Raw genomic sequence first — 26,906 nt, forward strand, 5'->3', positions numbered from 1 at the left:
TCTTCTTAAACACACTGCTTATAGCAGTTGCATCTAATTAGGTCATGCCAGTATTTCTTGTTTATGATTTTTAGGGTTAAATATATTACTAAATCTCTGTCTTGGTATTATAAATCAGTCAGGGAATAATCAGCCAGGTAGATTGCTTTACCTCTCATGTGGACACTGTATACATTTCTTATTTTGTAGAATCAACTGTTACTGTTATTAACTGTTTTTGTTTGGTTTTTTTTCCTCTAGTGTAATTTTGCTCTATTTCATGGTCACACAAATGAAAACACTTGAATATTCAATATGAGTTTAGGAAATTGTTTGTCAATTCTTGTTTCACTCCTGCAGGGTCCTTTGTAATACTGAAAGTTTCAACACAAGTTTCATCACCCATGACAAATGAGCTCCATTTCAGGAGCTTACTTGTCCGCTTCTCACCAGAAAATTTGAAATATTCTTGCAAATTTGAGGAATAGAGAAAGATATCTTAAATATAAGACAGCCCATTCAGAAGTATTTTTGAATAATCCTGTAAAATCATCTTTGTTAGAGTTAGAAAGGTAATACCTCTCCCATATTTAACCTCTAAGGCATTTAATTAAAAATAACATACCTTGGAGTTCATAAATACTAGAAATACTGAAATATGAACAGTCAAAACAGATCTGTAATTTCCCATGTCTTGATCTTTGTGCTGTCATTTATCTATAGGTAGGAATATAAAGAACTAAATTGTGTTTGGAAGGGGCATTCTGATTAATTTCTGCTTTGATCAAAATATGTAGCAGGCTACCAGACTGATGGAGAGCTGTTAGAAAAAGCCTTCATGTTTCTGTATCCTTTTTTGCACTACAGTTCTGCACTGACTTCCCCGTCCTGTGTATCTGAAACAGAACAAAGTTGTACTTGCAGAGTTATCTGTGCTCATGTCATTTATGTAACCAGTTCTGCAGTGTGTCCCCATCAGATCTTTTGGCAGATCCATGGGATGCCTATTTCAAGTAGACTTGTGTCACTGCTGTGTGTAATCTAGTCTGCTTCTGTGAAAAAATAAAAGCTGCACAAGTATAGATAAAATTATATGACCTACTCTAATGATACTCCTAATTATAGTTTTTAGTGGGAATACTGAGTAAAGATCTGTGGCAATGTAGCCCACATTGCAGGCTGTTCTTAAACAACCTGGAAAAGAGCCAGCTGAAGTCCAGAGAAGGATCTGGTGTGTTCTGGGGAAGTTCTGCAGTATGACCTAGCCAGGATTCAGAGCTTGTTGCCACCGAGCTTTCTTTCATTGCTTGGGAAGCAGGAGAGAAAACTCAGAGTTCTTTCAGGCAGGAAGGTAACTGGTGGATGAAGGGGAATAGGTAAACTTTTATAAAGTTGAAAATATCATACCAATTTATTGGCATGATGTTTGTGTGCAGACAAAATTAAAAAGTCAGATCTGTGTAGTTTGTTAATCCATGGGGTTTGTATGGGGAACCTCCACAGAGCACAAGTATTTAAATCATTATTGTCCCCAAGACAGGGTGGGTAGTCAGGGTGACAGCTTTTTCCTTGCTTTGATTTGATGGTGCCAGAAAAACAAAAAGGGCTTTTAGTTTCTGAAGCAATGTTGAAAAAGCCATTCCCTTTGCCTCACTTTTCACAGGTCCTTTCTTCCAGCTATTCTTCCTCCAGTAGCTTTTGGAAGTTCCCTGCCTGTAATCCCTCAGACATTTCCTCCTCATTTGGAAATTCAAGATACCTTTCTGCTGTTCTGATCAGAGATGGCTTAGATACCATTTGGTCAAAAGAACAGGATAGGTTTTTCATCACAGGCTAAAAATAGCTCTACATAATATATTTGACAATTAATTTATGAGAGTGTATGAAACTCTAAATGAGGACAGTGTAACAAAATATTTGGGAGAAATCTTTTTTGGTTTTGAGGAAGACTGACCTTGAATTTAACATGTGGGTGTTCTTGATTTTGTGAGGTATAGAAATACAAAATATAAACTGTTTTAAAAACATCTAGACAAACTAATTTCAGTTATAATTTTTCCCTCTTCAGGTGACAGAATTATAAAAGTCAATGGAGAAAGTGTTATTGGGAAGACATATTCTCAAGTCATTGCTTTAATACAGAACAGGTAAGATAATAGTATTATCATTATATTAGTACATATTAGTATTATCATTATCAATTAAGTATTATATGATGTATTATCATTATACTTCTTATATACTGAGCATGAAACGACCACTTACGATAGTTTTGAAAAGTCATCTTATTACTAAATTTTCATTAATACACACTCAGTTTTATTATTTCTTTTTTCATATATTTGCTGATTGTTGAGAAGAGTTTGAGAATAGGTGTGCTGAATTGTACTGCAGTCCTTTTATTGTTGGTACGTGTCCCTTGTTAGCAAATAACACCAAGTGTTATAGAGGAAGTTTGAACTGAAATAGATTAGGTATTTATACATGTGTCAATTGGAAAAAAAGATTATAAAATCCACCTTGCTTATGAGATCTAAGAACTAGAAATCAGCATATCTGGTGAAGGAAAAATTTATGCTAGTGCACACCTGCACAATATCTGCAGTAAGTCTTTGCTTTCCTCTGTTTTGCAGCAGATTATGAACCTTGCTCAGAGTTGAGAAAATACTAATATTTACTGCTCCTTCAATTCACAAGCACTTGTGAAATTATGTCTGTGCATGAGTCTAGATACTCTTTCATGTCTCATGTCTGCCTTCTTTTTTACAGTTTTCTTGGTGTCAATTTCTGTTCTGTAGCAACAAGTTTTCAGTATAATACTGAGTTATGTGGCAAAAGGATGTATTATGATCAGCATGAAAGAATGTCTTCTAAGTACATCTCATGGGACATTTTTTACTGGCTCATCACGTGTTAGGACTTAGATATGCTTACTGTTTGGAGAAGGAAAATTGAGATTCTGGTTTTCCTATTTCACTGATGTCTTTATTCAAGATTTTGTTCAAAATGTGTCCACCTCAGGTGGTTTGTGTCTGTGTGGTTTTGTTTTGGATGTTTGTTGTTATTTTGGGTTTTTTTATAAACAACAAAACTGTATTCAGAGATGTGATGGACAAGGTAGACTGAAACATGTTTTGTGTCATTAATGCTGTCTGTACAAGAGCTGGACAGATGGGCTTTTTTATTTCCTTCACTGGACATAACATAGCCATGCATTGTTTCTTTATTTTGTATTTTTACAAGCAGCACTATTGTACAATAGTGTATATCCAAGATACATTGTATGCCTGACTATGTAGATCAGTCAATCAACTCTCTTGATCCAAGAAAGAGACCAGTCACATCTTTGAGTGGCTTGTGTGGTCAGTGATTCTTAACTCTAGGTGTGCCTGTGAATTGAGTGTATTTTCAGTGAGTGTAGGTAGTGAACTGTTCAGTAGGACTGAACCCCTGCCCGCTGTGGGTGAACTGGGGACCCCTGAACAAGGCCTTGTCAGTGATTATCTATGCAGCCAGGAAGGATGTAGCACACTGCTGCATCTATCCCCCTGATTTCCATCAGGGCAGGGAGGATGAAGGGATGCTATTGTGTTAGGAGAGAACAGTTTGTTTTCTCGAGCCAGATGTGTACATCACAGAAGATTGTAACAAAAGGTCATGTGTATCCTTGAGCATTTTATACAGCATATTCAACCATCAGGAAGTCTACAGCTGAACCTCTTAGGATAAACAGATAAATATTAATTCTGATCCATAGTGAGAGCTCAGACTCCACATCAGGTGTATCTTGTAGCTTACAGACAGTACTTCTCATGTGCCTGAAGAATCAGCTGTCTCTCATTCTTTGCTTGAAAACAGTATTTTTGAGCTCAGAGCAGTTTGGTCTGAACATAAGTTCTTTTACTTATTATGCTGCCATTTCATGGCAAATAAAATTGCATTATGGTGTGTGCTGCTCTTGCATTAGCATTGCCACCTGGGCCAGACTGATGGTCTGTTATGCCATTATCCTCTATGATAATACCCAGTAAAGATTTCTTTGAAGTCTGTGAAAACACTGAAACCACAGAGTGATTGAGTGGTCAGATAATACCAGCCCTCTTCCTATAAATCCTTGGTTCAGGAAGTTGCTGAACCACAGGGTTTATCTTCATTGATTTAGTAATTCTTGATAGGTTGGCCTTGCACAAATTCACTCTTCAATGTCTTCACATCAAAAACACCCAGTGATAACAGTTTTTGTTGTGTTTTTGTGTCTTCGCTGATCTTTCATCCAGCACACCTTGGCTTCTTTAGTTGGCCTTGTGAAAGCAACTTGCTGAAAGGCTTTTTGAAAGGCAGAGTTGTCTGTTGAAATATTTTTTATGACTAAAGACTGTTTTCTTCATAGTCTTAATGTGTTGAATGTTGGTTTTCTAGACATTTTAATTGCTGTACTTTTACTGTTTTTAATTACTCATTCAAACATATTGATGATTGTAAATGCTTATTTTGTCATTTTACTCATCATCAGAGCACTTTCTGAGGTTACAACACATTTTATCCTCTCTTCTCTCTAAAGAGAGGGCTTCCCCATTGCTTACTGTTCAGCTGTTTGCAATAAAACTCAGTGCAGGCTGGCAGATCTTTTTAGATTACTTCTGTGGCTTCATTTTTTTAGCTGCTTATTATTTTTCTAAAAAGTTGTTCAATTTTAGCTGCTTATCTTCCTTATATAATGCTACAGACATCAGAACTTAGCTGCTTTAGATGAAATGATAACTATATCTTCCAGTGGGACTTAAGGATGGGATATAATTCAGACATGCTGAACATTACTGTTCCCAGAAAAGTATCAAGCTGTGTCTAGAATGTTTTCTATTTTCCTCTGCTTGGAGATAGCAAAAAATCTGAAGTAACACTATTTATTTCCTCTGGGAGATGAAAGGCGCACCTCAGAAGAGTTGCTAGAATTAACTACAGTCCTGTGAGATTAATCATGACTACATGTTTAACTCTGTATTTCCTACTTTTTGCCAACAGTTGCTGGTTTGGTCCATTAAGAATTTATTCTTATCTGTTTACATATATAATCAACTTGGAGATATGTTGATTGCTAATATAAATTCTGTAAATTATTTATTATTCCAAATAAAAGAAGAAACAGATTCTGATTTGCAACTTCTCTTCCCCCCCCACCCCCTTTTTTTTTTTAAACTGGGGAATTTGAGTGATTGTCTATTCTGCTTGTTTCTCCTTTTAAGCTGTTCTTGAAAGTGTTTAGATTACTCAGAAATGTACAGAGTTTAGCTACTGAATCTGTTTCATTAATACAAAATAATGCATCAGAAGACAGATTTTATGATTACTGCTTTAGTTTGATGACTTGGAATCAAGACATTTGGATTTAACTCTCAGAATGTGTAATTAAAGTAATTGGAATGATAAATACCTTTGAGAGTTTTGAGTACTGTGTCTGGAGCTCCAGTGTAGACTACCACTTTCTGTGTGGTGGTTCTTACTAACACTTTCTAGTTCATAATTTGCATTTACAGAATATTGTACAATATACCAGAAGTCTTCCTTAATACTTTTTGTTTCTGATATGAGAAATAAAAAATGTCCTGAGAGCATGTCTCAAGATAGGAAGTAAGAACATCCAAATTGTCTCCAAAAGGCAATTGTCTCTTCAGGCAAACAGGAATAGAATAGTTAAGTAGTTATTAGACTTACATGGAAAACATTGTTTCTGAATGGAATCCTTTAGTCCTCTGAATGTCTTCTAAGATGATGTTAATTGTGTAAATGGATTTAATCACTTTCTTATTTCACCACTTTCTTAAAAAGGGAGAGGAGGAGAAACATGCAAAATATTTCAATGAGTATGGTTTGTTCTGTGTAAAGTTATATTTCTTTAATATAAAAAGTACTTCAAAAGGAGCAATGCTATCATATTTTTGACATCCAAGGTCTTCATCCTGCAAGCAAACAGTTGCCTGATGTGATTTTTACATACATGCTATCCATGTGTAGAACTGAAATCTGAACACTTTGTTAAACATGCCTCAAGCTGTTTATGCATTCAGTCAGTATGGGAAATGCTATTGTGAGTGCACATAAAGTCAATACTCCTTTGTTTCTTATAACTCAGTATTTTAAAATAACCTTCACAAGGCTTTTGAAGACTTACTTTTACCTAGATATGTGGGGACTTAAAAAAAAACCCCAACTTAAATCACTGCTGATCTTCAGTTGTAAGACTAAAGTAAATTTTATGCTGCTTGGAGAACACTTTTTTCCAAAATGAATAGTAGTTTAAAAAGATTGTGAAACCAAATACCCATACTCTGCTTTTGGAATTCAGCCTTACGTCTGTGGTTGCTAGAAAATGGAAAAGGAACCACAAAACAGAAACATTTTTCATATAAGAAAGCATAATAAATCACACATTACATTTTGAGATGATGGCTTTCTTTTCTGCACAGATAAACTGAGGCCCTTGTCAGTGCTTTCATAGGCTGATTGCTGTGCCCTGAGGTTGGGCCAGTCTTTGTGCTGGTTTTGTCTTTCCTCACCTAATGCAGTGTACTAACCAGTACAGATGAGCTGATTTCTGAGATAGCCACTTAGGTTGTATTGATACTTATGCTGATACTGGGCAGATATTTTTAAAAATCCTTTTTTTAATTCTTACATGTGAGATTTCTTAGTAATGGTCACAGTAACTTCATTTGATTTTTTTGCCCTCGTTATAATGGGCTGTACATTAGTCTTATGTAGTCCTTCTCTGTACCTGTTCCACTTCACATTTAATGAATGTGAACAGATTTTTCCATTATCTCAGATGAGATAATAAATTCACCTATTCTGTATCCAATGTTGCAAGCATATGCTTTTTTCTTCCTTGTGAAAATGCCTTATTTCTGGTAGATACCAACTGTGGATTTCACTGTTTTAAAACAGTCAAGTGGGTAGCTGGTACATTGTACATTTAGTGTCCTGATTTTCCTTGTGTTTGAGTCACACTGATAGAACTATTCAGATTCCTGGATCTTTATGCCACTGCTGCTGCTTGTGGTTTCAGCAGCTCAGATGACAAATGCAGCATTTACAAATAACAAGTGTTTTTCATCTATCTTTCAGATATTATCTTAATGACTGTTTAAGTTGATTATGCTAGGAGGTGATTGGAGTGGAAAGATGTAGGTCAATACTGGCCTTGGTATTGCTCCTCTTTTCAAATGAGGTGGTGATTATGATGTCACCACAGCAATTTTAAAAAGTGTTACAAAACTTTACTTTTAAATTGAAGAAAGAGGAAGGTTTTAGCTTTTATTCACAGATTTGTCACATTGCTTTGTCCAAGAAGCTTCAAACAATTAGTGTGCCTTAGGACTTAAAGAAGAAAAAAAAAAAAGGAAATAAAACTACCCAAACCAGTGTGTTGGCTCAATAAACTGGATCAGTCAGATTTCTCTTCTACTCTTCCTAAGATTCTCAAGGAAGTCAATGTTTGCTATTGTTGTGTCATGTGTTTGTCATAATAGCTGAGTGTTGGAGTTTTTGAAGAGTTTTCCTCTATGGAAGTAAATGGATTATCTTTGTAATAAGAACTGAAAATCTCTGAAAGTTTATATGTGATATTTTTTTTTGTTTCTTTCAGTGACAGTGTATTGGAACTTAGTGTTATGCCAAAAGATGAGGACATCCTTCAATTGGTATGTTTATGAAGCTTCTGTTCACACAGTATATTACCTAACAAAAATTTTCTGTTGTTGGTTACAAAGTCTTTGAAGTGTGCTATCAGCAAATAATTAGAGTTAATATTTATCTCTTTGTAACTTCTTAGATATTTTCCTACCTCATTGCCGTGCCTGAAATTTCAGGGGAATCTAAATATAGGGAGTACTGTCTTCACATGATATTTCTAGCATGTTAAAAAATACATCTTGTTCATATTTTTACTGTAATTTGGATTAATTTTATTATGTTAGAATGTATGAATCCAATTGCTTCCTTTAATTAGGTTGTCCAGTTCTGAAGGATTTGAATTAAAAAGCTAGCATATGAAGCCTTTATTAATGACTCAGTAATTGGTGAGTGGACTGAGAAGTATGATGAATGGGCCAAAGGTTATTACCAAATTTTTAAATTGTGACTGCTGTAAATGTTTTGTTGCACTAGTTCTTATTTGTTCTTGATTTTAATTGAGGTCCTGCATGTGCAGTAAGATGATTCATCTCCCATTTAGTGTCTCTAAGTCCAAAAGAGTCTTGAATAATACGTGATATGTAAGGGCATATTATGAAGAATCAAAAAAACCCCACCTAGTATATTGGTATGCGCTAGTTTATTTTTAGTTGGAGGCAGAGGAGAGGAGAAGATGACAAGAAGGGTAGATTTTCTTGTTAGTATTTGGAAAAGTGTATTTTCTAATCCATACAGTAGTAGTAAGATGACTGTGTTAAGAAAAAATTACGGGTTTCAGTAGCTGTTTTCCATTATTACAGACCAAATTAAAGGGTAAAGGAAAAAACAAAAAGACTTAGTCATTAAAGTGAAGGTAGAATCTAGTACAGGAACTCTCCAGCTAGGACAACAAGCCAAGATTATTAGAATAGAATATAGTGATATTTTAGAATAGAATAGTGATATTTTGAGAACATTTGATGAAGACATATTTCAGTAATCCAACACAGAACATATTGGGGGCAGGGTGTGAGTTTTGATTGCATGAATACGTGAGAGAGAAAAGCTGTTGCGGTCTTTTTTCATGGTTGGTTTTTTGGTTTGTTTTTTCTTTTTTTAAATTGGAACTGTGAATATGTATAAATGCAGGAATAATACTGACATTTAAATTATCTGAATGCCCTATGCATCTAATGCAGTCTTACAGCCATAATAGCGTAAGAATCTGGACAAGGCAGGAGTTGCAGTTTTAAAGTTAAACATTTCTATTTGTCTGGATGGAAAGGTCTTAGACACATCATCTCTGCTGGCAAAACACAAAGTGCAAAACTTCAGGTGATGTAGACATGTAAAATAATGGGTTGTATATAACTTGTTGTATCAACAGGTGAGATGGGGGCAGAGGGCAGAAAAGGATGATTGTTGCCATTACGGGTTAGGAAGGGATATTAACAAAAAGAAGATAAGGTCATTGTCCTTGAGAAGATTGAGGGGTAAAGAAAAGAGGAAAATACCTGACTGTGGAAGTTCTAGGAAAAGATTGGATATAGGAAAAATCTTGAGGTGTCATTATACAAAAGGTCCTCCTGAGTTTTCAGATGTGATAGGAGTTACGAGTTTTGTCTGTGAGGTTGCTCTCTTGAAGATAGAAGGAGGATTAGGTTTGACAGGTAAAGTCATCACTTTGCAAAAAATGCTTTGCATTGACCCTGTAGCTTGGGTGAGTTCCTTCAGTTGTTCACTCTCGGGTTGGGTCATGATACAGAAGGATTTTATGCTACTATTTGCTAAGATGCATTTGTTTGGGATAAAGTGAACTGCCTTTGAGGGCTTCCAGTTGCACATAGCATTTTCCAGAGGAAAGCCATGGAGGCACAGGTGTTTCCTGTATCCATAAGGCTGAGAACTGAATGTACTTGGGCCTATAGGAAATGACCTCTGATAGCAGCAGTTTGTTCATTCAGTCCTGTCACAGAACACTTCAGTATACATGTTTCCAAGTGTCAATCTTTGATGGCTGAGCTGCAACTTGTGAAAAAAAAGATTATAAACATGAATTGCATCTTACATCAGTGTCTGTCAGTTGTGGCCTGTAATTGTATGTTTTAACCTACCACACAGGAGGGAAGATTTTGGCACTTCTAAAATAATTTGCAATCTCTTGAGACAGTACATTCTCAGTAGCTTCGGTAAAATGAAGAATCTGTACCATTCCTCTGAATTATAATTGAGGAAAACCACCTGAAGTTTTGTTATGTAAGCTATTATAGAATGTTAAATAACTTAGTTGTTTTCTGTGACATATGTCACTGTAAATGTCTTCAAATAATGTTGCTCATTGTAAATTGATATTAAATACCAGTATGCTATAAAAATAGCAAAACTTTAGGCACTACTGGATATTGTAGTATTAGCTAACAAATGGTATATCTAGTGCAAAGAGAATGGAATAGTTTCATTATACTCAGGAATGATGCTGGTTGTGCTAAATTTTATAGTACTTGGCAGTCTACTCCATGTACTCATGACTGAGGGCTGGAAATACAGTTGCTTGTTTCTATCCTTAGTTTGCTATTTATAAACCTTGAGTTTAGTCTTCAGAAATATCCATATATGTCTGTGAACTTCTTGGTATATTGAGTTTCCAGAAAACAGGGGCTTCAAATCCATTCATCAATAGTAACAATGAAGTGGCCCAATCCCCAGGCCATTGCTCCCTGTGGCATGTGAACAGTGCTTACTTGGAAGGGAATTACCTGTGAAATCCTACCATTAGTGAAACCAATGCCACTCGTGTTTGTTCACTCGTGTGATGTTGAGAATGTCATTTTGTGGATGGAGAAAAGGGTATTTAAAGCATCTATATCCATAACAAAATCTTGAACTCTGGACAGCTGTGTATGTGTTGGTTTTTTCATGCTCCTCCTCAACTTTATGATAAATTTACTTAAATTTATCAAAAGAGATTATTTTGAAATATTTTTAGGTATGTGACCATTTTTAAACTAGGAAGAGGATTATTTTTATGTCATGCTATCCTTGGTGGTTCAGATTTGATGCATCTATATGCAATTTCTGTAGCATTCTTACCCTTTTTTGACAGAATTTTGGCATCTTGTAGGTTTTAGTACTGCTGACTTCGTGCAAATGGGAAGACACATTTAGGTCAACTACAAATAGTTCATATTTCTCAAGTGTATTCAATGAAATTGTTGCTGTTTTGTAGCCTTTGGATAACAAGTTTAATGCTAAAATACTGTTTAAATTTTGACAACTTTCCAGTTGTTCAAAAGCTTTTTGTGCTATGTGGAATATACTGAATGTAAAGGTGCTCCATAGAGTAAATTGAGTTTTCTAAGCCTATTTGCAGGTGAGCATTATTATGAGTATTGTCAGTAGGCTTTGTTGTGTCTAGCATGTCCTCTGTATGCAGGATTTTTGGACCATTTTTTCTGGGAATGTTTCATCTTGGAATGTACTTACTTACTAACTGTTCCTTGTGCATGCAAAAAAGAATACAGCCTTCAAATCACTGATTTTCTAAGTACCAGGCACTTGAAAATAGCACTCTTTGAAAAATGGCATCTTTAATATGATCTGCATTGGAGCTGTTTATTTGGAAAGTTATTTGTAATGTATGTAGCATATTAATCATTATATATGATGCTTATTACAGGTAAATATATGTAGATATTATTTTGTAGATGTATATAACTATGTTGTGTATAAAACATACATACTATAGGTAAGGTATCCTTTTGATTCACCATTCATTTTCTAGCACTTTCTCACTGCACTGACTCAAAAGTTCATCTTACCTAACTTTTAGCCTATCTCCAATAGTTTTATTTCTAAGAAAACATTTCCTTTCAGGAATGGTCCCTAAAGGTAAGAGGTTACTTCTGGTACTAAGGGTTGTCACCATTACATTTAATTAGTGTCCAAATCTGTTGAAATGTTCCTTAGCCTTCCAGAAAGAACTTTGCAGTTTCATTTACAGAAAGATGTTATTGAACATTCTATGAATAATGGTAAAGGTGGAAATAAAAGGTGGCTGTTTACTACTGTGTTTTTGATAAATTTAGTTAAATCTTAATCTTTCCTTAGAATTACAGACCAATGAAGCTGCAGATCAGTAACTGAAAGTTTACCACATTTGAACAGAAATGTTTCTCTTGTCATAGATACTAGGGGAACCAAGTATCCTAGGTGGGAATTACCGGGAAAATTAGTAAATGTCAACTGAAGCACAGATTTTCTTTTTTGTTTTTCCTTCTTTCTAGTCAGGTAATATGGAAATTTCCAGTATATTGGAAGATCTGTACAGCAGAGAAGAGAGTGCTGCATTATCATTTCTGAACTTAGAATTTTTGTGGGATTTGGTGGCTCTCAAGGCCTTGTAGTACCCTGAAATTGCCAGCTGTGCACCTATAATTAAAACAGAAAAAAAAAGGGGGGGAGAACCCCCTCTAACAACAGCAAAAAGAAAAATAACTTAAATGAGGAAATGTATCCTGGAGTTTTACATGCCCCTGTAACCTCGTGTCTCTGACTACAGGTCTGCCCACAGTTGGCTTCAATGTTAGAGACTGCCAGTTTAATTTTGTTTTTCTTCCTGCGACCATCCAGTTGCATCAGACCTAGTGGAGCAAAATGGCAAACTGTGAAATACTTTGATTTGCTTTATCTTTTAATGAAGATAGAGATGTTTTTCTAAGTAGCTGTATTTAGTCCCGAGGCTTGGAGCACTTTTTGGTTCCAGGTTTCGTGCTGAGTTACTGATGTGCACAGAGGTTAATATTAAAGCTGTGGCAGCAAGTACAATGGAAGGCAGGGTGTGGTGTGAAGACACAGTGACCTAGAAGAAGAGACTTAAATTTTGTTGTCAAACAATGCATGCTAGAAAATAACATTTGCATCAACACTCCTAACCACAATTTAGACTTTACATGAAAGTCTCTTACACAGCTTGTATTTGGAAATAAAACTTATTTGGCTTAAGGAATTAAATTTTGTATACTAAAAATGCACTGCCTTTAGGAAGAAGAGGTATGCATTTTTTTGGTTTTTTTTCAAATAACATTATCTGACTGTAGTGTTTGGGTGTCTCAGAGTAAAATGAAAGCACTTAAACTGTATTACTAACATTCTTGCCAGAACAAACTGTAACTAGAAAATGTTTCCTTTTAAGACAGAGGTGAACCTATTCTGGTGTGCAGTTTCCATACTCATGATGACAGTGAGATTAGGTTAAGACTGGGGAAGAGAACAATTTACTAGTGAAGAAATAAAATCTGAAGCCAAACTGGTTGGAGAAGGAAAGAAGAATGCCTCAAGCTCAGTCTTGCAAGGAGTTGGGCCTGTTAGCTTCTGATTGATCAAAATGCTTATCACCAATTTGTGAATAGTTCTGTTGAAGTTGGTGTTGTTATTCACCCTGTAGTGGAGTGAAGCACACCCATCCTCAGTGAAACATGGGGCTGCATGTTTTCATGGATTTGGGCTGATGGGTGTTGGATGTGGTCGGTTTGAGCTCTTGAAAGTACAGGGTTTCCCTGTGATTCTTTCCCAGAGGAATCCCCATGCATTTGGCTGTTACTGTTCTAGCATCTAACAGCATAAAATCAAGGGGGTAAAAACGGGACCAAAGCCCTTCAGCTGAATTTTAGGTGGTTAATTAAATACCTTGTAAAATTGTTTATTTGCTTAAAATGTATTTTGCCTATCATGAATGTTTTACCTTAGGAGTTAAACCTTTAACGGTTCTACAAATGCGCAGTAAGAAATTAATCCTTTGCCATAGGAGTTTACAAACTTTGGGCAAACAAAACCAGATTGCAAGGTGGGTAGAAATAGTATCCAGTAACTAGAAACATGCTGAGTTCTTATTGTAAGAGCAGTAATTTTCTTCTAGTAATTGTTGCAGAGCTGTTATCCATCAGAGCACTTAATGTCACTCTAAATTGCTGTATTTGTATGTTAGTCTTTTGAAACTGCCATTGTTTTGAGAAGGTGAAAAAGAGCTCATAAAACATCTAGACTAATTTTGGGACCATGTTGGAACTTCTGAAAAACTGCTGAGTATCCAGTTCTGGAAATGGAAGGCTGGTGTCTGAATCAGGAGCATCACTAATCTGAATATTTAAAAAAAAAATTTTGTTCTCTAAAATTGTGAGTCTTTTTTTGTTTGGCTGATTTGGTTTTTTTTATAAGACTGTAAACAATTAAAATTCAGCCATACCCTAATGATATTTTTATTAATGTGTCCTGTTGCAATCACTTAGAGATTAAGGTAGCTTTTTTCATATGATTTTTTGTTAGAGAAACTAAACTGACAGAGTAATACTCAAGCTGTGTTTTGTGTGGTTGCAAAATATGTTAAATATCAAAATAATGTATGAACTAATAAATACATCAGTGTATTTCAAATTTCTTAGTCTCTAAACCTCTTCTAAAAATCTCATCACTTTGTGCTTAAAGCAGTTAAAATATTTCATTAATAAAAAGGCTGATAATACATCCTTCAGTGTGACATATGCAGGATACATCCATCAGTTTCTTCGTAATTTGCATTATTTTCTGTAGGCCCTTAATCAGAGTTATGAAACAAAGATATCAAATACTCTTTGTGGAAGTATCACAATCTCTTTCTTGGAAGTATTCTCTGCTTTGTTTCAGTGCTTTCTTGGGTAGTGGGTGGAATGAGATTGAGAGGAGAAGTACACTTCCCTGTAACTGTCTTACACAGAACTGGCAGTCTGTCTGTCTGAATATACCTGCAATCATGGAAACATAATTTTTTGGGGGAGGAGAAAACCTAGCTGATCTCATTTTGGACCCTGTGGGAATGGTGTCTTCTGCAGTTGATATTTTAATACCTGTGATAAATTTTGTCAAGAGCTGAGAACTTATTTTTATGCTCACTTGTAGTCTTTGGCTACAATCAGATCACACCAGCTTTGGAATTTAGCCTTTGTGCTGTCAAAGTCAATGAAGCATTGTTTGTCCGGGGAATGTTTTACAAAAATATAAATGGGTTATTTTCTGTTGGTGTAATGTGTGCACATCCCAGAGAAGGTGGGATATCGGCTGTTTTATCAGCTGTATAAATTGATAATTATTTTCTGATTAGGGGGCAGTATATGATGATTTTTGTTTGTCTTGCATGCCAGAAGGATCTCACTCAATCTGTTTTTTGAGTCTTCAGCATCTGTTCAATTTTTTTCAATTTAATTCTTCAGCCCATCAAGATCTTAAATAGCCATTTATTTAAAGGTTTAGAAATATTTATCTTCATACATTCCTTCCCCCCATTAAATGTGTCAGTGGAAGCCTGTCCTGATTTTTACTATAAGTGGAGGAAAAAAATTACAGATCACATGAGGAGAGTATTTCTGCAGCATCATTCCTCTGATTTCAGATGTAGAGGCTGAAAGCAGCTGCAGTCAGCTGACAGTTGGTGGTCATGTTCGGATATACGTGAGGAAGGGGCGTGCTGTTTGAAGTGCATAATGAAGCCGTTGTTTCGTCACCAGGAAGCAGGGATGGATGGTAGCAGCCCAGGGAAATGAGAGACAGTGATGTTGCTGTAGTGGAAGGGAAATCTCATCACACAGAGCCAGAGCTCTCTGCAGGCAGCTGTAGGGATGCACAAGGCAAAATGGCACAGACGTATTTTGCTTTCTGTAAAGGTACAGGATAAACGTAAGGAGCAGATTAAAGTCTGAGATGGACATGCTCACAAGGAGGGTGAAGTTATTTTTTATGCTCTACTGCCCTTTATGTCTGTTGGTACCTTCCAGTGAAATCAGTGTAGCTGTATTTTTAGCTTGCTGTAGTCAACATCAATATGACAAGATAATTCTGTCTTTACATCTGTAAACAGTTTTTACTGTGTTTTCCTGTTTTCTGCCAGCTGCAGTTTACAAAGGATGTCACAGCACTGGTAAGAAATGTACAGTAGCCATTTCTCTGATGGTTTTGTAAGGCATGTTTTTCTTAATGATTTGTGAGAAGCAAGAATATGAAACAGCAAGTTTGATAATGAGCTAGCTAGTCAGAGCTGAATTTTCTTCATATTGCTGATCTCTTGATTTATGGTTTGTGCCTGTGTTATTTGGTCTGTTTTCTCTCAGTATGCTTTAATATTTTGCACTTCACTAATGCTCGGTGTAACATTGCAGCAATATTGGAAATGCCTCGCCCTCCTCTCTACTTTGCTCTGTGTTAATTTTATGGCTGCACTTGGGCTTTTATAACTGTCTGCTGTTAAGGCAGAGCACATTGATATACTGGAATTGAGCATGTTATGATTAGAACAGGAAATGCTGTGATATGATAGCACTCCTAAGTGTATAAAAGCCCTGAGAAATTATTTTAATCTTCTGTTACATTTGCAGGCTCTGCATTGGCTCTTTATTTCATTATGTTCAAACTGAACAAAGTCATGCTGAAGTTTTTCAATAATAGAATATTGTTTAAGTATGCTGTATGCTTCTCAATGATATATTATTGTGAATGTTCTGTTCATTTCACAATGACAAGTGCTGCTTTCAGAAATGCTGCAGAAACGTACTAAGTAAAACATAACCATCTTTTTCTTAGGAGTCAGGTTGTTATGCATGAAGATGCAAAGTGCACTAGGGAAATTAGAGATTTCATTTTGGGTTTCAGTAGTGCATGGACAGTGGTGAATATGAATTTTCATAATATTTTTACCTCAAAGTAAAAATGCTGAATATTATTAATATTTTTTACAGTAAAATTTATGTACCATGTACTTGCTGTAAAATATAAGATGACTTACAGGGTGTTGGCTCACAACAATATGTTACTGCTTCAATTTATTCATTATATGTTTAGGAACAGTAGCTTTTATGTAGAAGACATCTTCTTATGTATGTATATTTATTATATTTATATAAAAATTTATTTATATTTCGTGTGTGTACGTATATTTATTTGTCTGTACTTTTCATATGTACTGCAATAAGTGAACAGAGTTGTTTTATACCCTAAGTGTATAGAGAATTTTCTAGTGCTAGTTGAATTTATTATGCAGCATTTTAACCGATTGAGCGCTGTGAAATTCCAGTTTCCAGCAATGGGAGGCTTAAATGAGAAAAATGTGTAAAGTATCATATTATAAAGCAGAATTCAAGAGGAGGAAAATACTGTGTTGTGTGCTCATGGATTTTGAGAAAACTGACTCAGTGCCCTGCTCGCAGTATTTCCTAGAATTGGTCATCAGTTCAGTTTTTTAATTGTTGAGGGAAGGAATGTATGTCATGATTTTGCTTGTTCTGTTTCTGCTCACTAAGGGGCTGGAATGCTGGTTGTATCTTTTGAACTAACATTTTATCTGAAATTAGGAGTGTGAATTTTGAACCTGTGCTCCCCTCCCTTGAAGCTTGATCATGCAAATGCTAAATGGCGAACTTTTCCATCTCCCTCACTACTGAATACTCACTTAATCTTCTCTCCACAGGCGTATTCCCAAGATGCCTACCTGAAAGGCAACGAAGCCTACAGTGGTAATGCCCACAACATACCTGAACCACCACCAATATGTTATCCACGCCTGACATCTGCAGCCTCTGTTAAGGCACAAGCTGGAGACAAGCTCCCTTCTGACTTCTCACTGGGGAAGCAGCAAGTCAGTAGACCAGTCCGGGCATTGACACAGCCAGAGAGGGCCTACAGAATGGAAATACAAGTGCCTCCATCACCAACAGACATTGCAAAATCGAATACAGCCGTGTGTGTTTGCAATGAAACTGTAAGGACTGTTATTGTGCCTTCTGAGAAGGCTGTAGATTTGACGTCTTGCAGAAATAACCATGCTGGTCCATCACACAGGACAGAGGAAGTAAGATACGGCATTAAAGATCAAAACAGTCTAAAAGCATGGACCACCACATCACCACCATCTTTAGTGTCCACTGCCATTGTACTTCCTCAGACTCCAATAACGAGACCAGTTGATACAACTGTAACAGTAAGTAAAGCTTCAAATTATGTAGTATGTCCAGAAGGCATCCCAAACACTAGACCTTCTACTCAAGCCACAGACTCGCCCTCAGTCTCTACTAGTAATCACTACAGTTCTCCAACCTCCCACCAGCACATAGACTGGAAGACCTACAAGACTTACAAGGAGTACATTGATAACAGGCGCATGCACATGTATGGCTCCAGAACAATACAGGAAAGATTAGACAGCTTAAGGGCAGCTTCTCAGAACACAACTGAGTATAATCAGGTGGTGCCAAGTCGCACTGCTTCTCAGGTACGGCGCAGGAGCACCTCGCACGACAGGGTTCCGCAGTCTGTCCAGATCCGGCAGAGAAGCGTATCCCAGGAAAGGCTCGAAGAGCCCGTGCTGATGAAAGAATGGCCACGAAGTGCTTCACAAGATACTCTGACTTCACCTTCAGGCAATGCTAGAAATCACAGGGCTCGGTCGTGGGATTATCTCAGCAAACAGGGTGAAGTGCTAGAAAATTTTCACTCTGAGAATATGATTGCAGATGCAAATGGAGATAGGAGAAAGACTTACAAATGGACAGGGTTTACTGAACAAGATGATCGTCGAGGTATTTATGACAGATCTAGACAACATGCATTTCATATGTCCCTTCGAGGTCAAAATTTTCCTATTGCTCCAAATACTTATATTTCAGACAACAGGAGAACAGGTAGTAGAGCTTCTCTGCCTGGTTCTCACTTTCAGAAAGTTTCACCAGATATCAAAATGTTACAGCCTTCTCGTGATTCGCAAACTCCTGGGGGAGTTTCAAAATCTGCAGGTGTTTCACAAGAGAGGTTGTGTCTCACACCAGCCAGAAGTTCTAAAAGTAGCTCTCTGAAGAACTCCGCTCCCTATGCAGCAAAACCATCAATTCCCCTTAACCAGGGCTTGGATGCTATTGCCAGTAAAGACCAAAGAACAGTAAATCACTTGCATCAAAGCAGTCTGTTAAACCAACAGTCAAGGACCCGAGCCGAAGGTGCCCCAGATCACAAAACAGAAACTGGTAAAAACATCCAGCCCTCCTCTCTGGCTCCATCTTCTGCCAAACTTGTTCAGCCAGCAAGTGAGTGTTTAACTACCTCTGACAACGTAGATGGTTCCATCAGACAAAAGATTCATGGTGTTGAAAGGGAAGATGTTCGTGAGTCTGAAAGTCTGCAAATGGATGTTCAGGGAAATGACAAAGACACGGTGGTTATGCGGGACAAATCACCTTCTGGCCACCAAACTCCCCAGCCTCTGAGGCATCAGTCCTACATTCTTGCTGTAAACGACCAAGAGGCAGCCTCAGACACTACCTGTTGGTTACCTAACGATGCTCGGAGAGAAGTCCATATAAAAAGAATAGAGGAAAGGAAAGCATCGAGTTCCAGCCCACCTGGTGACTCTTTGGCTTCAATTCCATTTATTGGTGAGTTAAATTATTTCAGTGTACATCAGATGCTTTTCTCTCCTAAAGGTGATGAAAAACAAGATGCCAGGTAGCTGACTGCTATTCCTGTAAACCCTGAGGTTGAGAGGCATGGGAGATTTTTCTCATCTAAAATAACTATGGGTTGGTAAAAGGAAAAATATTTTTCAATGGAGAAAAATAATATTCTGTTTTGTTTGGGGGTCCTGGAGAATGAATGTAAAAAAGCCCACAGTGATGTAGTATTTTTCTAGAGTTTTCTTTACCCGCTGGGTAAATCTGTGTTACATAACTCCATCTGGTTGTCAGTCCACATAATGTTGTGATGTTACATATAGGGACAACTGGCATTTGCGGCACCTTTGGAATATTTGTACTTCTCTAGTAAAAAACCATACTTGGAATCCAGTATAGAAAGAATATGGATGCAAATCCATGTAAGAGTGATTTGTGGGGAAAAATGACGTTTTTCAGCTGAATAGGTATGGTGAAAGCCTTCTGAGACAGATGGAGAATAGATGAAAGCTGTTTCAGGTGAAGGGATAGCAATAAAAAGAAGTGGATTTGCAAGTAAAGATGCTAATGTGGATATGAATGAAAGGGCTTGTAGAAGCAGAATCTGAGAAGGCAAAATGATTTTCCGGTGTGCTGTGACACAAGCAGGGTTGGAATTAAAGGGAGTTTATGGGAAGGGAAGTGAAGAAGAAAAGGAAGGATTGGATATAGCAGAAAAAATCAAATTATATTGGATGTTGGATATATGATGAATTAGTGTCTTCTGCTGAAGAGAGAGTTACAGTGGCAGAGCATTTCTGTTCTATCCAAGTAGTCAATGCCTCTGTTGTCTTTGTCGTGCTGTTGTTGTTGGGTTGGATTTTCTTTTGTTGTGGCTGATTTAATCCTTTGTAGTCTGGATGTCTGTGCATCATTTTTCACAGGAGTTGATTTATACCTGACTCTCTGTGCTCTTGAATTTAGCGTAGGAGGTATTTAGAAAGTACTGAATACAGAATTTTGATTCTCAGTCTCATCAGAGGGAAAACAACTCTTTCTAATGATACTTTTTTTTTTACACATGAGGTTAAGAGAATTACAGTGTCTTAGCATAATTGTCTTCTGTTGGGGATCTGAAGCAGTGATTTTTTTTCCCCTAGTATTATCTATATCTGCTACTAGTTGAAAGTGAATAACCAAATAACAGTGAAGAAGCTTTGTGTTCATCAGAAAATGGAAATCATACAAAAGATACAATAATTCTGTTGTTTTGAAAAAATACTGGTAAGACATTAAAAAGTACTTTCTTAGCCAGCAGGTAATGCTTTTGTTGGGTTTTTCATTTTGAATGGGAGTTGTATAGATCTTTTTCATTCTTGTTACTACTGGATGCATCAGTGTAATTTTAGATTCTTCTTCAGACCCAGCCAATCTTTCTTTAAGGATTAGCAAAGTTTGTGAGGCATGTAACTGATCTTTGTGCAGGATTTTTCAATACTCTGCCTAAAATCAGTGTTAGGCTCCTGACAAACATTCCATGTTTGCTGGAAGTATTTTAATCCTGTACAGTTGAAATGTCAGTTAAAGTCAGATCAAGATTGGTAACGTCAAGCCCAACCTTTTGTACACCATCTCCTTTCTTGGTTTTGTCAAAGATTTCCCATGAACTTTTATTTACATGACTTGTTTCCATATTTTAGAGAAATGTGTTGATTAAAGTTCAAAGAAGCCTTAAACATGTCGGTTGAACTGTATTTGGTAACAGCTGAGCAGTTCAGAAGGAACAAAATTGTAATTCTCCATTGCAGCCTCTTGGCATAACACCACATGGGATTGAATTCTTTTAAGCCTCTTGGAATGAAACCTCCTGAATGTTCCAGAAATACTGGAACCTGATGCTTCTAGAGCCTGGGCACTATCTGAGTCAGCATGGTCCTTGTGGCTGTCTTCCTAGCAAGAAATTCCTGTGCCTGTACAGGGATGGTAGGAAATTTCTACCCCAGCTTCAGCACCTTGAATAGGAAATAATAAATAGGAAATAATTAATATTTCCTTGAGGAGGAAATAATGAATATTCTCTCTGAATAGAAAGAGCATGAGATGTTATGCAAGTGGAACACTTCTTATGTTAGGGTTTATATTCTAACTTTGCTTGTTTTGCTATCATTATGCCTAATTACAACTTCACTTGTTAAAAGCTGTACTTAATCAGGCAGATAAAACCCTAGATCTGCTTTGAAATTCAGTTAAAGGCTTTTTAACTCTTCAGATGGAAAATCACTGGGAATTTTGGTTTAGGGTTTTCTTTTGGGTTTTGAGTTCTTTTTTCCTTCTCTGATTATTGAGAAGGATCTTACTTTGAATGAAGACATACCTTGGAGTATGGCAAATGGCTTAATTTCTCTTATGCTTATAACCATAGAGTAGGATTTTTTGCATTCTTCAGTTTTATTGGATAGAATGAATTTAATACACTTACTGAAGTTACTTGTACAGTAGATACTTGGAGTAGTGTAAAAATGTAAATTTGGGGGAGGGTAACAAATATCTTCCAAGGTCACAGATTGCTACCTTTTAAAATATGTGTGGTGTTTAAAATATTTGTGGTGTGTCTATTTTTATCACCACTTTCTGCTTATTAAAAGTAGTAGATATGGCCAGGACTGTATTTTGGTAGAAATTCAGCCAGAACAGTTAGCTTTTGCAGCAGTGTTTTGTGACTAGCCCACTTCTGAGAACAGCACAACATCAGGGTGATTTTAGCTCTGGGTAAGTAGTTCAGTGCCCTGCACCACAAACAGAAATCCAAGCAGAGTTTCTGTTGAGCTTCCTTACAGCAGATTCTTGCAAGGATCAGGGTGGGTTACTGAACAGCTGCCTTTCGACACTAGTCTTTTCAGAAAGGTAGTTCAGAAGCAGGGAGATTTAAATTTTAATCTCTCATTTAAATAGAAATGAGAGATCTGTTCAGACCAAACCTAGTAGGTAGCTGTAATATCTTTTATTGGAGAAACGTATTTTTTTTTAAATATTAGGTTATATATTGTGTATTTAAACTCTTCAGGTAAGCACATGTTCTTGTGGGGTGATGAGGCTGCCAGCTTTACAGATAAACATACAGTGGTATTGCACTCTTCACTGCTTTCCATGTGCTACTAAATGCAGGATTTAGAAAGCTGCTCTTTCTATTTCAGGTCCAGAGAAAAGCTGTGTTCTTAAAATGCTCTTTATTGTTTCAAACTATACAAGTTAGTCTAGTGACAGTCTACTGTTTTTACTCAGAAAAGGCCTCACCTGTTCTCTAGACTAATAAAAATACCATTTTCTCTATCAGTGATTATATTAGCAATTGTGGTGTTAAATGTGCGTTTTTCAGACTTGCAATTTTTGCATGATTTCTGTGCTAGAGGACAACAAATGATAATTTTCTGGCCTACTGGGTAATTTTTGGATGAGTTAATGTTCACTGGAATGGAAAGTAGAATGCTGCTAAACATCCTGATAGACATGGATGACAAATGGTGTCTCTCAAGGGCCCTTACTGGGACCAGGGTTATTAAATATCTTCATTGGTGACACAGATAGCACTGTTGAATGCACCTTGGCAGATTTGTGGATGACACCAAGCTTGAGAGGTGCTGTTGCCACACCTGAATGATGGGATGTCATCCAGAGGGACCTGGACAGCTCGAGAAGTATGCACATGGGAATCTGATGTGGTTTAACAAGACCAATGCAAGGTGCCCTGAGTCAGGGCAACCCCTGGTATCAGCACAGGCTGGGGAATGGGCAGAGTGAGAGCAGCCCTGCCCAGAGGGGCTTGGGGGTGCTGATGGGTGAGAGGCTGGACATGACCCAGCCATGTGCACTCCCAGCCCAGAGAGCCAAACCTGCACTGGGCTGCATCAAAAGCAGCCTGGGCAGCTGGTAAAGGGAGGGGATTCTGTCCTTCTGCTCTGCTGGTAAAGGGAGGGGATTCTGTCCTGCTCTGCTTTGGTGAGACCCCACCTTCAGTGCTGCATCCACCTCTGGGGTCCCCAGCAGGGAAGGTGTGGACCTGTTGGAGCAAGTCCAGAGAAGGGCCAAGTTTATTAGAGAGATGAAGCACCTTCCCTGTGAGGAAAGGCTGAGAGAATTGGGATTGTTCAGCCTGGAGAAGAGAAGGCTTTGAGGTGCTGTAATTGTGGCCTTCGTCCTGAAGAGAGTCTACAAGAAAGATGGAGAGAAACTTTTTGCAAGAATGTGTAGTGAAAGGACAAGGGGCAATGGATTATTTAAACTGATAAAATATTAGGAGGAAGTTCTTTACTGTGAGGGTGGTGAAACACTGAAACAGGTTGCCCAGAGAAGCTGTGGAAGTATTCCAGGAAGCTCCCTATTCCTGGAAGTATTTAAGGTCTGGTTGGGTGGGTCTTTGAGCAACCTGGTCTAGTGGAAGATGTCCTGCCCACAGCAGGGGGCTTGGGTTCCTTCCAACCCAAACAATTTTATGAGTTTTGTAGCTGTTGAGAAAATGTTGATTCAGAACATAGTTATTTTAATACATTTCATAGACATAAATGTCTAGTATGCATGTCTGAGATTTGCAGCAACGTTGAAAATATTTTTTGCTTCTTAGAGTACTTAGTGTAGAGTAAAAAGAAATGTAAAAGATGTTAATCCATCTCCCATATTGAGTTGCATGAACTACCCACAGGAGAGAAATGGGGGTGCTGCTTCAATACTTAACTTGATTGCAGCATGTGTAGCTGTCAGGCCAGCTTAGTGCTTTGGCCATTACTACTGGGTGGATGTTCTTTCAGCTTTGCAGAGGCCTGTCACGTGAAAATTAGTTTTAAACAGATATGTTTAAAAACCTTAGCCTAAACATCATCTTGAAGTTCAAAATTATTTTAAAATAAAATCAAGTGCATAGCCATCCTATTTTATTAAGGAAACTGTTAAGTTTTTCCTTAGGCGTACAGTAGCATCACGTAAGTACAAAGATTTTTTCTCAAAGGTGCGATCCCATTTTGAAAATATTTAGCACATCCTTACCCTAGAAAAATTTTAGGTGACTTCATTCCACTATTAATTTGTGAATAACTGAGGGAAAATTAGCCAGATAAAAATATCTGACCAGACTTTGAGAACACAAAAATATAGTGAAAATTAGATGAGTGTTCTCCCCCTGACTGAAACTCATATGTTAGGAAAGATATAAGAACAGAATGAGGATATGTGATACTTAATGTTGGTACTTTCTATTCTCCCACTATTTGCACTTTAAAATATCTCTGAGCCAAATGTGATTTTAAGTGTACCATAAATTTCTCTATTCTCTTCTGTATTACAGTAAAATTTTGTTCTCCAATCCCCTGCATTGATTTAAATAAAGATTTGCCAGGGATTTCACAGTTGAAACTACATGGTATTTATTCCCTTAGTGTATGTCTGTGTTTTCCTAAAACATGTCTCCTGTTGATTAAATTCACAGTGTGGGTTGAAAGGGTCCCTAAGGACCATCTGTGGAACCCTCTGCCATCAGTGGAAACACCTTCCTCTGGGTTGCTCAGAACCTCCTTCAAACTGGCCATGAACATTTCCGGGAATGGGATATCCACAGCTTGTCTGGGGAACCTGTTGCAGTGCCTCACCACCCTTAAAATAAATTCCTCCATTGCTTCTGCCCTTAGTGCAGGCAAACCACCACAGCAATTTCTGAGCTGGTAATCAGACACTCTGCTGTTCACCATGCTTTAAAAGCTGATCTTCATGCCAATTTTCAAAACCAAAAAGTTGGGGGTTTGGGAGGGGGTTTTGGGTTTTGTGGTTGTTTTTTTTTTTTTTTTTTTTTGGTTTGGGGTTTTGGTTGGTTGTTTTGTTTTGTTGAGTTTTTTGGGGTTTTTTTGTTTTGTTTTGGTGGTTTTTTTGTATTTCACAACCTGTTTTTTTACAAACATGTCATAAATAAAAGTACTTTGGTACTTGCTGATTAGCAGATAGGGTAAATGTACCTGGCTTCCAGTGAGTTCTACTCAACCCCGTTGTTATTTTTCTTTTTTTTTTAAATGTTGTTCTTGTTGTTGTCACTGTATATTTTCTTAAAGTATATTAACTAAGGAATTACAAGTTGAAACATCCTAAATCACCTACTATTAGTTAAACTTTTCAAGCAGCTTTATTATACATGTGATTGCATTTATCTTCTTTAGTGCTGGAAGTAGGGGTGTATAGCTTTCCCTTATCAATACTTTAAGTCCTAGGTAATGTACTCAACTCCAAGTACTTTTTGGAAAGTGTAAAGATTTACTGTCTTGTCTTAGTGGATTATGTGCCATACTTTCCCTATCCTCCCCCTACATCTTAATGCCTCTCTCTGCAGGCTGCTGAGCCTTGGAAGATGACAATGTGAATACATTGAATGCAATTGAAATAAGAAAATAAATTTATATGGTTGCACAACATGCTATGAAAAAAGGTTATGATGGTAGAAATAGACAGCTTGGGGAAGCAAGCAGAAACATTCTCATAAGCAGAAAGGAAGCATTTGAAACAATGTACTCATTCTATTTTCTCATTATGAGGAGGGAGAAACTAAAAAACCTTGGACTTCTCCAGCAGAGATTGTGGTTCATCAGCTCAAAATGTGTGGATTTCTTTAGGGCAAATGGTGGCTGAATACTGATGGCTATTATATGCTGTGTTTTAAGGCAAAACTGCTGGCAGTCAAGATGAAAATGAAAATCTTCAGCTATTGTGATAATTTTCTTTTCTACAAGTTACTGCCTAGCTATTCCAAACTATGAAAATAGAAGTGCAATTGCAGTAGAGATTGGGGCTGACAAATGTTCATTTGTGAGGGCTGTTTCTTCCATTATTATCGTGATAGCATTGGAACAGCTTTTAACATGTCATCAGTGTTTCTAAGATAAGCATCAGTCTTGTACTTTTTTTCCAGGGTTTTACAGTGTGGCCTGCCAAATCACTGCTGCTCCAGGCTGAACATTTCAGTGTTTCTTATCCAAAGAACAGTTTTTAAATCATTGTGGTATTCTGAAGTATAGCGGCCAAAACACAACATTACAAATTAGTTTTTTAAATACCATTTAAATGCTTCTGTAACTAAAAAATATTTTTTAATTAAAACTTAAAATTGGTACCAATTATTCCTAACATCTTGAAGAGTTTTAATTGAGTAGACGCATCAGATTTGCTTGATAGTAATATTTTCAAAGCATACATCATCCTCACTGTGTCATTATAACTTCAAAATTGCAGGGAGTAAGGGAATGCTGTCAGGGTTCTTGGCAATAAAAAATACACTGACAATTGTACTTTTTGGTGTGATGGGGTAATATGGCAAGCAGGAACCTTTAGAATTGCTTTGTGTAGAAAGATAGATAAACTTTTGTTTGACACTGAAATAAACAATAGACCTTCATAGATACAGTTTTTACAATAGTCTGACATGAAGAATAACCTTGGGAAGCCTTTTCTGTTTGTGTGAAACATAGTCAGTGTAACAAACATATTATTTGCATGAGTGCATTAGCAGAGGACTGGATTTGATGATTCAGGAAGCTTGTTCCAGTCGTGTGTTTCTGGGGCTGAAAGCCATGAATGTGCTCAGCATGCAGACATGTTTCCATTCTATTCTTTTGGCCACATGAGGATAATTACATAAAGTAGATATATGAAGAAATTCTTTGTAAAGATAATTAGTGCTGGAAGTACTTAAAAACTAGCCAAAAAAAATGTTTTTGATGATTCTTTTTTGAAAAAATGAGGTAACAGGTCATGAGGAATCCAGGCAATAGAGTTATCTTTTTTCCAAATCAG

At 37.0% G+C, this 26,906-nt stretch overlaps 1 protein-coding gene across 4 annotated transcripts in view; it reads left to right on the plus strand.

Moving 5' to 3' along the window:
* The window catches only part of ARHGAP21 (Rho GTPase activating protein 21), a 112,413-nt gene that overhangs the window by 63,789 nt on the left and 21,718 nt on the right, over positions 1-26,906 (plus strand). For 3 of the 4 annotated variants that reach the window (XM_054640232.2, XM_077173838.1, XM_077173844.1), the window contains 4 exons: positions 2,048-2,126; positions 7,622-7,676; positions 15,563-15,592; positions 17,135-19,091. In XM_054640232.2, the coding sequence (XP_054496207.2) occupies positions 2,048-2,126; positions 7,622-7,676; positions 15,563-15,592; positions 17,135-19,091 (2,121 nt within the window). The remainder of the gene's footprint in view (positions 1-2,047; positions 2,127-7,621; positions 7,677-15,562; positions 15,593-17,134; positions 19,092-26,906) is intronic. The other variant, XM_077173850.1, reaches the window with a different exon arrangement.

Source organism: Agelaius phoeniceus, chromosome 1, assembly GCF_051311805.1.
Source record: "Agelaius phoeniceus isolate bAgePho1 chromosome 1, bAgePho1.hap1, whole genome shotgun sequence".
In the NCBI taxonomy this organism is placed as follows: domain Eukaryota; kingdom Metazoa; phylum Chordata; class Aves; order Passeriformes; family Icteridae; genus Agelaius; species Agelaius phoeniceus.